This window comes from Rhinolophus ferrumequinum, chromosome 10 (genome assembly GCF_004115265.2).
Source record: "Rhinolophus ferrumequinum isolate MPI-CBG mRhiFer1 chromosome 10, mRhiFer1_v1.p, whole genome shotgun sequence".
NCBI classification, from domain to species: Eukaryota; Metazoa; Chordata; class Mammalia; order Chiroptera; family Rhinolophidae; genus Rhinolophus; species Rhinolophus ferrumequinum.
The window spans coordinates 53,254,714-53,271,808 of NC_046293.1; the positions used below are offsets into that span (position 1 = coordinate 53,254,714).

Consider the following 17,095-nt stretch of genomic DNA (forward strand, 5'->3'; position numbering starts at 1 on the left):
AGTCACTGTAAAGACGTCCCCTGAGGAGGGCCAATATGGCGACGGACTCCTCTTGGCACAGCCCTGTTCCCTCCCCCATGAGAGGCGGCTCTAGTAACGCCCATCAGCCAAGATGGAGGCGGTGTCTGGCTTCCTTCGCCGCCTCATTGGACTGAGTGACTGAGTGAGACGCCAATTCTCCTCTGACTACTCCGAGTTCCCACCCTTAGAGTTCATTCGGTGTTTAATTGGCTTTTAGTTCCCGTCAATTTGCGTCTTATCTTGTCTCTTTTCAGCGTTAATCCAATCACAACTTTCCTGGCTGCCCGCCTGATTTCTGATTGGTTTTGATCAACTTCATCCTCTCCCATTCCTGCCTACTTCTTATCGCTCCTCCCACTGGGACTTTGCTCAGGCACGTCCAGGGTTCTGGTTGGTCGTTGTTTTGTCACTCCAACCAAAGCTCTTCCTATCTCTACCTCTCAAGGAGCCCGCCTGGCAGTTGACTGGTTCCTTTCCAAGCCTATCATTTCTAGCTCCCGCCCACATTCACTTCCTGCGTCTTTCATTGGTTTTGAAAATTGAGAGGGCGGCCTTTTAGGGCGGACACCGGGCACGCAACTTTGTCTTACACGCCTTAGAGAGTAAGCGAGTCTTACCATTGGGTAACCTGCCCGCCTTTCTTCTGCAAGTCCCTCCTTCCTCCCTCCCTCATTGGGCGGGGCAGCAGTGAAGGGGAGGGGCCTAGGCCGGGCTTGTGGCGCGCTGCTCCCTCCTCCTTACCCCCCCCTCCCTGTCCGGTACGGGTTCGTTTGCCTCGTCAGCGTCCGCGTTTTTCCCGGCCCCCCCCAACCCCCCCGGACAGGACCCCCTTGAGCTCGTCCCTCAGCTGCCACCATGAGCGGTAAGGATGAGTCCACTCCAAGCTTAGGGGTGGTAGGGGAATGAGGGGGCGCGCGCGAGGGCCGACCAGGCGGTCCCCGCCATGAGGGGGGGCGGGCGGGAGGCGGCGGCGGCGGCCTTGGTCCCGCCCGGGGCGGAGGGAAGGGAGGGAGAAGGGGCAGTGGCGGGGCCTCCGAGGAGGAGGGGGATGGGCCGCCCGCCCCGGGGGAGGGGGCAGAGTGGCCTCGCCCGCCCCCTGCCCGCCCCGGCCACGGGGGGGACGGGCCTTACCCCCCACTACTCGGCCGCCTGCCTAAGGCTCCTCCTGCCGGGGGCTGGAGCCGCGGGGGCGGCCCGAGCAGTGCAGGCCCCGCCCGGGCCAACCGCCTCCCTGGTCCGCCCTCTGGTCGCCGCCTGCCCCAGGGCCCTCCCCACCTTCCGTAGATTTCCCCTCCCCCCCACTGTCCCGCCCTTTCCACGCCCCTCACCCCGAAACCGCCCTTTCCCTCTAGGGTCCGCCCTCAGTCCGCCAGGAAACCTGATTTCTGTGTCCTGGACCCGTTTAGCCCCTTACCACCAGTATTCACAAATGTTTCCCCACTCACACTTCTCAACTTTTTTTCCCTTTGCCCTCCTCTCTTGTTACTTTTTACACTTGAATTTTTCTCTTTCTCCATCTCTTTTGACCCTAATTTTAGCAAGCTTTCCATCCACCCACATGTTGTTTTTTGTTTTATCCTTATTTTTTTCCCCCAGGATACTTTTTCTTGTTTTGAAACTCTTTCAACATGCCCACTGTCCTTCACACTTCCTATGCCAAAAGCACCTTTTCAATATTTTCTGAGTTTAACTTAGTGCAAAGGAGAGTTGAGGCCCAGTTTTGGCACCAATAAGCCTAGCTCATGTGCTACACATTCTACAACTGTTCCTTCTCCCCCAATCCTTTTTTTTTTTTTTTACGCTGGCATGTTTCACCTTCCTGTTAGTCATGCCTGTTTCATCATAGCCTCTTCTATTCTTCCTCACTTTACCCTTTTCCTTCCCTCAACTTTAAGTTGTCTATCCTTTCATTCTTTTTAGACCAAGATCACTCCATGGATGAAATGACAGCCGTGGTGAAGATTGAAAAAGGAGTTGGTGGCAATAATGGGGGCAATGGTAATGGTGGTGGTGCCTTTTCCCAGGCTCGAAGCAGCAGCACAGGCAGTAGCAGCAGCAGTGGAGGAGGAGGACAGGTAAGTGCTGATCAGGACAGAGCGGCCAAGGTGTTGAGAGGATGTACCCATCTTTAGGTGATTATCTCCACAGAAAAGAATTTAGGAAGGGGTTCACCCTTTTAGAGATAGGGAAGTAAGTACAGAGAGACAAGTGATTGGGAGAGCCCCAAAAATGTCAATTTCAGCGTTTTGTTCATTTTCTCTTTATTTGTTTGCACTGTGTTGCTGTTTGTTTATAGTATACTGCCCCCCCCCCTCCCCCCGCAGCTGGGTGTCACTGAACTGATTCCTTTCCTCTGTCTTATTTTTTGGCCAGGAATCCCAGCCATCCCCTTTGGCTCTGCTGGCAGCAACTTGCAGCAGAATTGAATCACCCAATGAAAACAGCAACAACTCGCAGGGCCCAGGCCAGTCAGGGGGCACCAGTGAGCTTGACCTCACGGCCACACAACTCTCACAGGGTGCCAATGGCTGGCAGATCATCTCTTCCTCCTCTGGGGCTACCCCTACCTCAAAGGAACAGAGTGGCAGCAGTACCAATGGCAGCAATGGCAGTGAGTCTTCCAAGAATCGCACGGTCTCTGGTGGGCAGTATGTTGTGGCTGCCACCTCCAACTTACAGAACCAGCAAGTCTTGACAGGACTACCTGGAGTGATGCCTAACATTCAGTATCAAGTAATCCCACAGTTCCAGACCGTTGATGGGCAACAGCTGCAATTCGCTGCCACTGGGGCCCAAGTGCAGCAGGATGGTTCTGGTCAAATACAGATCATACCAGGTGCAAACCAACAGATCATCACAAATCGAGGAAGTGGAGGCAACATCATTGCTGCTATGCCAAATCTACTCCAACAGGCTGTCCCCCTGCAAGGCCTGGCTAATAATGTACTCTCAGGACAAACTCAGTATGTGACCAATGTACCAGTGGCCCTGAATGGGAATATCACTTTGCTACCTGTTAATAGCGTTTCTGCAGCTACCTTGACTCCTAGCTCTCAGGCAGTCACTATCAGCAGCTCTGGGTCCCAGGAGAGTGGCTCCCAGCCCGTCACCTCAGGGACTGCCATCAGTTCTGCCACTTTGGTATCATCACAAGCCAGTTCCAGCTCCTTTTTCACCAATGCCAATAGCTATTCAACAACTACTACCACCAGCAACATGGGAATTATGAACTTTACCACCAGCGGATCAGCAGGGACCAACTCTCAAGGCCAGACACCCCAGAGAGTCAGTGGGCTACAGGGGTCTGATACTCTAAACATCCAGCAGAACCAGACATCCGGAGGCTCAATGCAAGCAAGTCAGCAAAAAGAGGGAGAGCAAAACCAGCAGTCACAGCAACAACAAATTCTTATCCAGCCTCAGCTAGTTCAAGGAGGACAGACCCTCCAGGCTCTTCAAGCAGCACCATTGTCAGGGCAGACCTTTACGACTCAAGCTATCTCCCAGGAAACCCTCCAGAACCTACAGCTGCAGGCTGTTCCAAACTCTGGCCCCATCATCATCCGGACACCAACAGTGGGGCCCAATGGACAGGTCAGTTGGCAGACTCTTCAGCTGCAAAACCTCCAAGTTCAGAACCCACAGGCCCAGACAATCACGCTGGCCCCAATGCAGGGTGTTTCCCTGGGGCAGACCAGCAGCAGCAATACCACCCTTACACCCATTGCCTCAGCTGCCTCTATCCCTGCCGGCACCGTCACTGTGAATGCTGCTCAGCTCTCCTCTATGCCTGGCCTCCAGACCATTAACCTCAGCGCATTGGGTGCTTCAGGAATCCAGGTGCACCAGCTTCCGAGCCTGCCGTTGGCTATAGCGAATGCCCCAGGTAAGGCTTCTCATTTTTTGAATTTATTTCCAGAGCTAAGTAGCACCTCAGGTGAAACTGTTGGGTGTAAAGGAGGGAATAAAGCCTTTTGGGAGTAACACTTTCTTGAGGGCTAGTCATGTAGACAAGTTCATTAGAGAAGTAGCAACGATTCTATTTAAATCATTTGGAACCGATTTAACGGAAACTTTTTTTTTTCCAGTTAATCTGATGAGAAAGGAGCACTTCTGGGCAGTGTCCCTGGGGTCTCTGTACTTCCAGTGCCTTCAGTGCAATAGAACAAGCAAGGGTTGGCAAACTTTTTCTGTAAAGGGCCAGATAGCATATATTTTAGGTTTGTGGGCCACATATGGTCTCAGTTACATTTTAGCAACCCTTTAAAGATGTAAAACCATTTTTAGCTGGAGGGCTCTATTTGGCCTGTTATTTGGACTCACCCCTGCATAGGATAAGAATTGATTATAAACTTGACCTATTTGTAGGACAGTTATCAAGTTATATTTCTCATGAAGAACTATTAATTTCCGAGCAAGGGGAAAAGTGATATAGTGGATCCTAGAAGGATTTTTTTTTTTTTAAGGAGGTTGCAGCTCACAGTGGCCCATGCGGGGATCGAACCGGCAACCTAGGTGCTACTAGCACCATGCTGTAACCAACTGAGCTAACCGACCACCCCAGGATTTTTTTTTTCTTCAATAAAACAAGTTCCTTGGTTAATCTTTAGTTAACCAGAATATCCTATCCTACTCTCTGAGCAAGCTGGTTAATCAAGGTTTAATTTTTTTAAACTCCTAGTTAAAAGTAGAATCCATCCACCTCCCCTTACACTAGTGTATATGTTTAATAAGCTTCCCAGGTGATTCTGATACTTCCTAGATACCCTGTTTCCTAGAAAATAAGATCTAACCGGAACGTCAGCTTTAATGCGTCTTTTGGAGCAAAAATTAATATAAGACCTGGTCTGATATTATATGAGACCCGGTCTTACAGTAAAATAAGACCGGGTCTTATATTAATTTTTGCTCCAAAAGATGCATTAGAGCTGACGGTCCGGCTAGGCCTTATTTTCGGGGAAACAGCATAAGAGAACTACTTCCTAGACTGCTTTGAAAGTAGTGCTTAGTTGAGAAGGGAGGGGAGAGAAGGAGTGGGACAGAATGGAATGGAGAGGTGGAGTGGAGTTAGGAATAAGGAAAGCATTGAAGGGAAAGAGTCTAAGGGAAGAGGTATATATATTGGAATGTCTCAGTTGACTGCAATAGTCACTCATTTTGAACTATGTTTCACTATTGGTTATTTTGAAATTTGAACCATATCCATTTAAAAAGGTGAAAATTAGTTTATTTAGATTTTATCATTTTAAATTCTATCATGATGGAGCTGACCTTTAATAAAGCATGATAAAAGGGTATATACACATTTTTATATTTTGGCATGAAAAAAATTATGATGGGAAATTGTTTAATATCACTGACCTACTAGTCCTGTTGGAATATATGTAGGCTTATGAATTGTCTACGTTTTTTTTTTTATAATACTGGTTTTTATGTAAGTGAGGATAACAGATAGACAGCCATATTTCCTGCCTTCTGCAATTTTGGAAAATCAGTGTGGGAAAGTCTGTTCAAGTTCCCTAACTTTCTTACATTCTTGTGGTGTATTTTAAATGACTACATTTTGAGCTTTAACAAGGCAGTAATTTTCTTAGTGAACTGGAGTACTTGGTATAGAAAGTTAGAACTGGAAAGGACCTAAGAAATCATCTAGTACAACTGCTTTATTTTCTAGACGAGGACTTTGAGATATTAAAAAGGACTTGAGGCTTGTGGTTAATTTTCCTAATCTAGGGCATTTCATTACCTGTTAGTTTTAACTCCGGATGTGAGAAATCCTTTAGATTGTTAAAAATATGTATCTTCTTTGAAATTTAATGCCCTAGAACTGGCAAATGTCTTATAGGCTAAAAATTATGGGAGAAGTGGGAAAAATTTAATAAAAACTGAACTTAGCCTGGAAAATTAGACACTTTCTGGGTAATCTGTATTAGCATGTTTGTTTTCTCTTTGCTATGAAGTTGTATCCAGCAGTTTTGCTCTTCTTTAAAGGAAAGCAAAGCTGTGGGATTGTTTCCATTAATAATAATTTGGATCCTTGCAATTTCTAAAAGGTTTATAACTTAAGCACTAGAGAACAGTTATGAGGCACGCTCATTGCTAAATCATGCTCTGGGGAAGTCTGCCATTTAATATGTCATAGGATAGGGCGACCTAGCTGTTATTGATGGTCTCTGAGCTCAAGAAAATGTATGCCTTTCTGTAAGGTAGCAGCAGCTTGACGTTCCCTAATGAGAGAATGAAGTACTGAAAGGCCATTTTGTGAGAGTTGAGATTGGTTGCTTCATTAGTTATGGTTTCTGAAGATAGAAGTTTCCTCCTTTCTGGTTAGTCATACTTTTGCAACATTTCTTTCCTTTCATTTGATCTGACTTCATCCTTAATGAAAGATAATAAAACTATTTCCTGAAGCTTAGTGCTGTTCAGCTATTGCTTGGCTGCTGCAAAGTATCTCATTTTACCCCCTTTTCTGGTATATAGTTATTTTACTGGAAAAACTCAACCTCGTTGCCGTATGATGTATGATAGTAGAAAGAGTCCTGGATGTGAAATCGTTTTGTAAGATATAGTTAGGGAGGTAGCCCTCTACAAAGTGAGACACGATTGTGAAAGACTGCAGCTTCCAAGGTGTTCGTTTAGTCTTTTTATCATAATTTTTAAAAATCGTCTTTAAAAAATCTTCTTAGCTCTCCTGTTCACTTTTACTCTTGTTTATTTCTGTTTGCTGAATACACAGCCAAAGGCATAAACGTAGAAACAAAATAAACCAACCACCTCTGTATTCTTGTGTTTTTCATGGCTCTGCCCCTGGTGGGTGGTAGTGAGGAAGGGACCACCCAGTAAACTAAATTTAGTTTCCAGACAGTGAAATGATCTATGGGCTCTTTTTAAAGTTATCAGAAGCTTTTTTTCTTTTTTTTCCCCCTAATCAACACACTTCCCCTTATTTTGTATTCACACTCTAATAGATCGTTATTTTATTTTATTTTTTGTTCTCAGTTTAAAGCTTTAGGTTTTTTTCCTCAGTATCTGCTAAGTCCTGAAAACTCTTACCCCATGATGGGGGGGAGGGTGGTGGTTTTGAAAGACTGAGTTTGGATGACTTCGTGGGAGTTCTGCCTAATAAAGAGTGTGGGGCAGGGCTTTGGCAGGAGAATAGAACATATTTCCTTGATGGCTATAATTCACTCAAGAAACAAATTTCAGGCACTAAAAATAAAAATTTCACATCTGTTCAGTTTTATTGGGGTCAGGAAAATGTCTTCTCTTAGAAGTTAAGTTGAATGTGATACTAGAGTTGGTTTGCCAACAGTGTCACTAAACTTGGGGTCAGATTGCTGAGACCTAATTTGTTAAAAAGTTGTATTTTAGACTAGTGCGTTTGAACATTAGCGATAAGGTTGAGATGATTTGAATATGTTCAGAATTATTCTTATGCAAGAGGTCACACGAGAGAATTTTGTATTTTAAAATAATAATTCTTTATCAAATACAATGTCAAATGTTTCTGCATCATTTGCCTTCTTTATCAAATAGACTTATTTCTTAGGGTCATGTTAGTGCTTTTTAAATGATTTTAGTTTAAGTAGAAAAGTTCTTTAAGACTTAGGTGCCTTGATTTATCTGAAAAGACTGAGGAGACAGCCTTCAGACTTTTTCAGTTGCTCCTATTTATTCATTCCAGTGCTTTCCGTAAATGACGTCATTGTTAAATCACGTTGCATTGTGTAATGTGGCCATTTTAGTTCTTAATTAAATAACAAGAGCACAGGGTGCCTAGTGTTTCAGAAAAGTTTAGTTATCTGTTCTGTTCTGCTATCTTCCTTTCTGTTTCATTGTTTCACTTTGTAAAGTAGCATGTAAATATCTGCACTGATAATTTAGTTCTGCTCATTCCTTGCTTAATTGCTTTGTTTTCCCTCCTTGAAAATGTTTTAGAATGTAAGATGAACATCTGTAGCAAAACTTTATACATGTAATGCTTTGTTTAAGTTTCTTATTGGGTATCTGTAAACTATATCATAATTAGTTGAAAATTTTCACTTTGCTGTTTAATTGAAAAACATACTGTTTTTCGAATTTTTTACAGAAGGTGTGTCACAATAGTACTGTCCCTTTCTCTAACATTTAATATTATTAATACAGAACCTGGTGTATAGGAGATTATTTAAAAATTTATTTGCCCACCCTGACTGTATTGTTAATACTATGCTAGGTTTTAAGAACTGTTCTCTTTAGAAAACTATATTCTGTAGAAAGAATATTTGTCAGAGTTGGTTGCAAATCTGGGCTATAATTTATACTTTTGCTCCAGTGTTTTTTAAACTGAATGGCTGATGGAAACTGGGTGGTATTACTTGTTTGACAGGTTTGAATGTGCTGATCTAATTTATTTAGAATCCTTCTCATGCTGTTTCTATGTACGAAATAAACAATAACAATATCAAAGGAGTTAAAATATAAAATATCTAGGTCAAGACAAAGATTTTAAAATACAAGAGAACTAATGTTTGTTGCTAATCTAAGGTTAAATGCTATTGAGATGATTTTAAAAAATTATTCAATTATGTTCTTCATTGAATTGACCCTATTTTGATAGCTTAAAAGTTACAGCTCTTTGCAAACATAATATAATTAAACCAGACTCTCCATGGTAATAGCAATTAAACTGAAGGTTGCTAGAGCTGGAAACCTTCATCCCCTCCACTACACTTTAGGCTGTAAGGTGTAGAAAGTTTCAGTGATTTGCCAAAGGTCACTGACAAAATTTACAGTGACAGGTCTTTTGATTTAAGATCAATATCCTTTCCACTCCACTCCTTTCTCATCTTTTACTTCTCTCAAGTAGAAGAATGGATTTGTGGTTTTTTTTTTTACCCAGTTCAATTATTTTGAAGTGTTAACTAACGTTTGTAGCCTAAGACAGATAATAGGAAAAAAAGAAGCGAAAGGCATGGTTAATCAACAACAACTTTATAAAGTTTGTTGTGAATGAGAATTTGTTGTAACCAGAAAATTAATTTGAATTTATTGAGTCTTTAAATGAAGTATAAATAATCAATGATGATGAAAACACTAGGAAAGGGAGGAATAAGATGGCAAAAGAGAAATCAAAGACTTAGATAATTAATCAGTCTTTGAACACATGAAGGTCACCTGTGTCATATTAGGGTGTGTGTGGGGTATTACCTCCCCCCCCCCTTTTTTTTTTTTACAGTTAGGAAGATGTGATTTGTTTTCCTGACTGTTCTAATTTTTTCTCTGATATGTTTGAGACATTTTTATAGCAAACTTTATTTCCTTATTCCTCTCCATCTATTATTTTTTATGTTATTCTGGAACTTCCCTTTCAGGGCCTTCCTTCCCTTACGCCCTTTATTTCTGATTAAAAAAAAAAATTATCCCAATGTACTTGTTGGGGATATGGTTTAACTACCAACCCTTTTAAAGGGCCTAATTTTGTCCAGGCCCTACGTGGTTACTGGTGGTATATCTGAAAGAACTCTGCTTAGAATTCTTTGGCAGTTTTTTGCACCATCGTGAAAAAATGTATTTTATACAGACCATTTGTTTTAAAGAAGGTAAAAAGCGCATTACCCTGTAAACCATATTTGGAAATTTTCCATCTTACCAAGAAATTTTTTGGTTTGGTGTTCTTTTAAAAAAATTATCTTTAAAAATTTTAAAATTGGCATTAATCACAATATGAGTGGCTTCCTTGTTTAACCTTAAATTCTGTTAGGAAATTCAGTAATACTCATAGTTCAATTAACTTACATAGGCATTTACTGAACACCAGTATACTCAGTAATATAATTGCCCCCAGCAGGCTTAAGAATTAGATACAAAGTGTAAACGTCAAAATGGGTTCCAATTTTTGATACTTCATTCATAGCAAAATACATTGAGCATTTATCATGTCAAATGTGCTTGGCTCTTGGAACTCATACAGATAAGGTCTCTGCCTTCACAGAGCACCAGTTGCTGTTGTGCTGTAGTTACCTATACTTAGTACACTTCAGAAAGGACCAGAGTTACAGCAAAATACTGGGAGTGCCAAAACAAGTGTATACAAGTGGACACTTTGGTCAATGTTGCTCAAGCAGCAGTTCTCCCTAATCAGAAGTGTCTGGACGCTGATGGTAACCACTTTGAGCACCTCTTGTAATTGCAAAAGTCAAACGTGACTTGTATTCATCTTTTGCTATGGATATATATTATTACAATTTTAATATAGTTTTCCTTTCTTAAAATGTGTATACATTTTTTGGCACCTTCTGTATATGAAATAATACAGTCACTAGTATTTTGAATTTATATTATAGTCTCCTGGTAGTGCATTATATATTGTCAGGTTATTTATTTAAACTTTTATTATTTTAAGTGTGTTTTTCTAGAACCCATTAGTTCCAAGTCAAGTAAGTAGTTGTTTCGATTTAGTTGTGGAGGGTGCAGCTCACACTGGCCCATGTGGGGATCAAACGGACAATCCTGGTGTTAGGAGCATCGCCCTCTAACCAATTGAGCTAACCGGTCGCCCCCTATTTGTTTATTTTTAATTTAAAATGCTGTTATGTCCTTTAATATTTTAACTCTTTATCCTTTTACTTATAATTTTGGCTCAAGTTGCAAAAGCAGATGCATGGAAAAGAGGGAAGGGAATTGCATAAATATTGTGATTTACTTTAATGGTATTTTTGTTCGCTGTTGTATCCCTAGCATTTACATATTTTTAGAGAAAAATTATTTAAAATGAAATCATATGAAAAAGTTATTTTTAAAATAATTATTTTTAATTTAATCTATTCTTAATTTAATCTATACTTAAACTATTTCCACCTCCCCCCAGCCTCTTGCAACTGTTATTCTACTTTGTATTTATGTAAATTTGACTACTTTAGATATGTCATATAAGTAGAATATTTGTTTTTTTTTTTTTTTTTTAATATTTTATTGGGGAAGGGGAACAGGACTTTATTGGGGAACAGTGTGTACTTCCAGGCCTTTTTTCCAAGTCAAGTTGTTGTCCTTTCAGTTTTAGTTGTGGAGGGTGCCGTTCAGCTTCAAGTTGTTGTCCTTTCAGTCTTAGTTGTGGAGGGCGCAGCTCAGCTCCAGGTCCAGTTGCCATTTTTTCTAGTTGCAGGGGGCGCAGCCCACCATCCCTTGCGGGAGTCGAACCGGCAACCTTGTGGTTGAGAGGATGCGCTCCAACCAACTGAGCCATCCGGGAGGCAGCTCAGCTCAAGGTGCCGTGTTCAATCTTAGTTGCAGGGGGCACTGCCCACCATCCCTTGCGGGACTCGAGGAATCGAACTGGCAGCCTACGGAGTTAGGAGCATGGAGCTGTAACCGCCTGAGCCACCAGGCCGGCCCCGAGTATTTGTCTTTTTGTGACTGACTTTTTAAACTTACTATAATGTTCTCAAAGTACATCCATATTGTAGCATGTGACAGGAATTCCTTCTTTTTAAGGCTGAATAATATTCCATTGTATGTATTTACCTCATTTCTTTATCCATTCATCTGTGATGGACATTTGGGCTACTTCTATCTCTTGGCTATTATGAATAATGCTCCTGTGAACTTGGATGTGAAAATATCTCTTCCAGATTCTGCTTTCAGTTCTTTTAGATATATAACCAGAAATAGGCTTGCTGGATCATATGGTAATTGTATCTTTAATTTTTTAAAAAAAATTATTTATTTTAAGTGTGTTTTTCCAGGACCCATCAGCTCCAAGACAAGTAGTTGTTTCAGTCTAGTTGTGGAGGGCGCAGCTCACAGTGGCCCGTGTGGGGATCGAACCGACGACATTGTTAATAAGAGCACCATGCTCTGACTAACTGAGCTAACCAGCTGCTGCATATCTTTAATTTTTGAGGAAGTATAGTAATTTTTTATAACTTTGCTTTTAGCTTCTATAAACAAACATTTTTAAAAAAACAACATTTTCATACTATGTTTTTAGTCAGAACTACATTTTAAGTTTTTCTATCTGAGTAGCTTTCTTATAAGATTATTTTGAAGTTTCCAAACGTAGTGGATGGAGCAAAATCAGTTAATACATTTAGCTGATATCCAGCTGCTTTTACATTATTTAAATCTTGGATATTTGTTAAAGTAAGATGCTTAAAATAGAGCTCAAAGGTTGAGACTTGAAACAGGAATTATTGCTGCTTACGATTGCACAAGAAAAATTGTCATGATAAACAATGTGTTTGAACATGCTTTTAAAGATAAATCATTCTTAGTAACTGGTAATTGCTTACCTCTTTTACTTATACATAAAAAAACACAGAAAGCAAAGATGGCTTGTCGTTGGCATTCCCTTTTTTGGAATTAATTAAATGACCCCTCTGAGTCCCAGAAAGTTAGAATTGTTTTGTCATCGCAGACAATGGATATTCTCATCTCTAGCTTATGTAGATGCTTAGGCCTGGCCAGCATCTTGGTGTAGTGGTAATTAATCTTTTAGTCAAATGTCTGGTCAGAGCTGTCTTAGTAGAAGCCTAACATCTCATTACCTTGTATTCTTTTTAACAGCTGTGAAGCAAATTCAGGTGCAGCTAGGCTTAAATTACTGATGGTTCTTTGATTTATTCCTGAAACCATTCTGACAGCTAATTGGCTGAAGTCTTAAAATTTGTATTGCAATAACCAAAATGGAGACATTATAAAATATTATATCACATAATCTAGATGTGCCTTACAATAAAAATTTAAGAAATAGGCATTTAAATTTAAAAATAGGTACATGTAATAGGGGTTATAGGAAATGGGCATCTTCATTTCTTGCACTTCTTTCTGAACATTTTTTTTTTTTTTTGTTTAAGATTTTTATTGGGAAGGGGAACAGGACTTTATTGGGGAACAGTGTGCACTTCTAGGACTTTTTTCCAAGTCAAGTTGTCCTTTCAGTCTTAGTTGTGGAGGGCGCAGCTCAGCTCCGGGTCCAGTTGCCGTTGCTAGTTGCAGGGGGCACAGCCCACCATCCCTTGTGGGACTCGAGTAGTTGAACCGGTAGCCTTGTGGTTGAGAGCCCACTGGCCCATGTGGGAAAGGAACCGGCAGCCTTCGGAGTTAGGAGCATGGAGCTCTAACTGCCTGAGCCATCAGGCCGGCCCATCTTTCTGAAAATTTTTACTCCATGGACTGTTTGGTTTCAGTCATTGCTTTCCTTGAAAAGAATTTGATGCTGTTTAAAAGTGTTACCAGCCAAGAAGTTTGTCCCTCTCCAAAATGCCAAGCATCAAACTTACAGCAAAGTTTTCATTTTGTTTAGCTCCCTTACAGCCTCAGTACTACAGGTAACATTGTCCAGAATGATTCCCTTAATTAGAATGTCACTGAAAGAGTACTAATGTTGCATCATATGAAGACCCCTCATCCAAACAAGGTATCCCAGGACCCCAGTAGAGGATTGTTTGGAGATACCTGGCATTGTGCTCTGCATGCTCTACAAGATTGTACCTAGAGGGAAAAAAAATATAAAGGTTATACCTGGAAAACATAAGCTTTCTGTTCAGTTAGAAAGTCAAGTTTCAGAGGCTTGTCTAGTTCTGGTTCAAAACCACCGTGAGGCCCAAGCTGAAATGGAGACGGATAATGAAACCTACTGCACATGAATGGTTCTATTTATAAATGAATCATATTTGTGTCATGTCGCCTGTTTTCCTATATCCCCTCTCCACCCTACCCCCATTGCTTTTTTCAACCTCCCATGAGACTTTGGTACTATGAACAGACTCAGGAGCTTGCTAAAGAGTACTGTTTTTCTTCCCACTTATTATGAGGCTGTTATGAGAGGAAATGAAGTGATGACTCTTTGAAAGTACAATATAAAAATCCACAAAAGTAGTTAGGAAATTATTTGGGATGAGTTTTTCCACTTGGTGTTAGTATTCTGACGGGAAGAAGTTACAGATGACTGTGAGATCTTAAGCCCGAAATACTGTTTTTGTTTGTTTTTTTCTTTTTTATGTACTGTTTTTGTAGATGAATGTCTCGCATCCTGTTTGGTATAGTTGGATGGTTTAGCTATGAGTATACTCTTTATTTCATCTGATGGATGAAATAACTCCAGGTGTGAAACTAGCAGTAATTAATTGAAAATCCTTTGTGAAAGAAAAAGGAAAGCTTGTCCTGAATGAGACGTTTAGTATGACTAGGAGAGTGACAACATGGAATTTGTAGGCAGAGCCACTAGGGTCCAAATCATAACTTTGCTTCTTACTGGCTATGTTACATAGGGGAGGTTTTTCATCCTCTCTGAGCTGAGGTTTCTTTATCTGTAAAAGAGGGTTAATACTAATATTTACCCCCCCTGGGATTATTAGAATTAAATAAGATAAATAACAGGAGAGCACATAGTAGGTGCTCAACACATATTTGGGCTCATCTCAATAAAAGTTCCATTCCTTGTAGTCTTCCCATCCAATTAAAGTAAGATTTTAATCACTTAGTTCAAGGCTCCTCTTGAAGTAATTGAAGTGTCCAAGCCTTTACATTCTTTCTGGTCCATTATATTCTTTGTCCATCAGTGTAGTCAAACTACCACCGCTATCAAAGGAAGTAAATTCCAGCCAGTAGGCTTGTTCTTGGATAAGCCATTCTGGTAAAAATGGTAGTTGACAGCAGAAAAGGTTAGAATTACTTGTGGATTTTGTTTCTTTATTGCTTGTTGGCCTTGTTATCAACTTGGTGCAGAGCATATGTCTGTGTTTTCTCTGTGGACTGCCAGAAAAACATCCTCCTCGATGAACCTTTTGTTGACACCCTATCTAATTATAATTGGGTTTTTCAGTGTCCTAGTTCAGTGAATTATTTTTCTGTCCCTATTTTCCTAAGACTTGTTTTCTGTAAATAAAAAATATTTTATCTAAAAAATAATGAAAAAGACTTGAAGAAATGTTTTCCTCTTACCTTTCTAGAACTTGGTTTCATTTAAGCACTATTTTACTTTTCCTCTCTCAGCTAATTCCTGTCACCTATAACCTTTCCCCCAAAAAACCCAACACTTCAGAAATGATTATGAAATAATTTAAGACATCTAGGCAATTATAATAGATAATACAGTAGGTATTATTTTGCGCATATCCCAGTTCACAAAACAGTATAGTTACATATATATTAAAGGTGACAAAATATGTCTGCCCTCCCTAACACTTTTAAAACTTGCTGCTGAACTATGTGGTTTTTATCATTTAATGATTATTTTGGTTATGCGTATGTATGCACTTGTTTGCTTTAATCTATTGCAAAATGAAAGCAGAATCTAGTTTGGTCTGAACTGACTGTTAATTTGGTGATTTTTGGAATTTCTTGACTTCTTGACTTGTTACAGAACAAGAATGATTATACCTGCTCAATTCTTTGTGGTGGTGTAGATTCATTGATGTACAAATACATACAAACAAATATTTAAGACATTTGTTTAACAATGCAGTTCACTGACATACTTTTGTGCAGTTCTAGATATGTCAGTGTTTTTGATCTTAAATGTCTATAGTTCAGGAACCATTCTTGTTTTTCTTTATGCAGAGCATGTTTGCTACCATAAACATATATGGGTACGGAATATTTCATCTGAAGGGAGAAAACTGGTTGCCCATTGCCCATAAAAGACTGCTGATATAAATCACAGTTTCAGTGTGGGAAATGGGAAGATCCAAGGCATTCACTTTATAAAGATCGATAGAGAAGAAATTGGAAAACTTAACCTTTGAGGACAGGAAAAATAAAAAAAAAATGTTAAAAAATAAATTTTGTTTGATATTGGTAAAAACATAAAACAATAACAGAGACTGAAGTAAAAATTAATTGAAATTTAACTATCCAAAGATACCCTCTGTTGAAATTTTGGTGAATATTCTTCCAGCCATCTTTTTGTACATTTGTGTACAATTTACAAAGGAATCTATATATAGTTTTATTAATATTTAAATAGGATTGTACTATCCACAGTGCTCCAGGCTGTTTTCACTGAACGGTATATGAAGAACATCTTTTCCATAAGTAATAATAAATGTAGAACTGTATCATCATTTTTAAATGGTGGTATGGTATTTCCACAGTATATTTGTACTAGGATTTGCTTAACCCTATTGATATACTTAAAACATTTATTGGGGTGACGTTGATTAATATTATGTTTCGGGTGTACATCTTTATAATACATCTGTATACTCTATTGTGTGTCACCACTGAAAGTCTAGTCTCCTTCTGTCACCATATATTTGACCCCTTTTTACCCTCTTTGGCCTCCCTCTAGCCCCCTTCCCCCCTGCTAACCACCATTGTTTTGTCTGTATCTGTGAGTTTGTTTGTTTGTTCATTCCTTTGTTTTATATGCTAATTAGTTTCCAAAATTTCAGTTACAAGCAGTGCTGTGATGAACATGCTTGTTCACACTTTTTAGGTTAAAATTCTGTAAGTGAGCAATTCTCCTAGGGACAGAAATGAAAACATGTTCACACAGAAAATTGTACACAAATGTTTACAATAGTAGTACTCATAATAGCCAAAAGGGGGAAACAACCTAAATGTCCAATGGGTTGAAAAATGTGGTATATCCATATGATGGAATATTATTTAGCCATAAAAGGAATGTGTTGATACATGCTCCAGTGCTAGTGAACCTGGAAAACATGATGCTAAGTGAAAGAAGCCAGATAAAAAAGGCGGCATATATTACGATTCAATTTATATGAAATATCTAGAATAGGAAAATCCATAGAGACAGTGGTTTCCAGGGGATGGGGTGAGGGGAGTCTGGGGAGTGATTACTTAATGGCTATGGATATTTTTCTGGGATGATGAGAGTTTTGAAAGAGAGGTGGTAGTTCCCTAACATTGTGGATGCATTAAATGCCACTGAATTGTACAGTTTAAAATAGTTAATAATAGTTAATTGTATGTTATCTGGATTTCATCTCAATAAAACATTTTTTTAGAAATTTTGTGGGTCAAATGTTTTATTTACAGCCAAACTGAATTTCAGAAATCTAGCAATTTATGTTCCCATAGATATCAATCTTTTGTCAATATGATGTGGGGAAAAAAATATTCTTGCTTT

General features: G+C 39.8%; 1 protein-coding gene across 1 annotated transcript in view; it reads left to right on the forward strand.

The window, feature by feature from the left end:
• Window positions 1-778: 778 nt before the first annotated feature.
• The window catches only part of SP1 (Sp1 transcription factor), a 37,024-nt gene continuing 20,707 nt past the window's right edge, over window positions 779-17,095 (forward strand). The window contains exons 1-3 of the mRNA XM_033116794.1: window positions 779-883; window positions 1,942-2,096; window positions 2,395-3,907. Of these exons, the coding sequence (XP_032972685.1) occupies window positions 877-883; window positions 1,942-2,096; window positions 2,395-3,907 (1,675 nt within the window). The 5' untranslated portion in view covers window positions 779-876. The remainder of the gene's footprint in view (window positions 884-1,941; window positions 2,097-2,394; window positions 3,908-17,095) is intronic.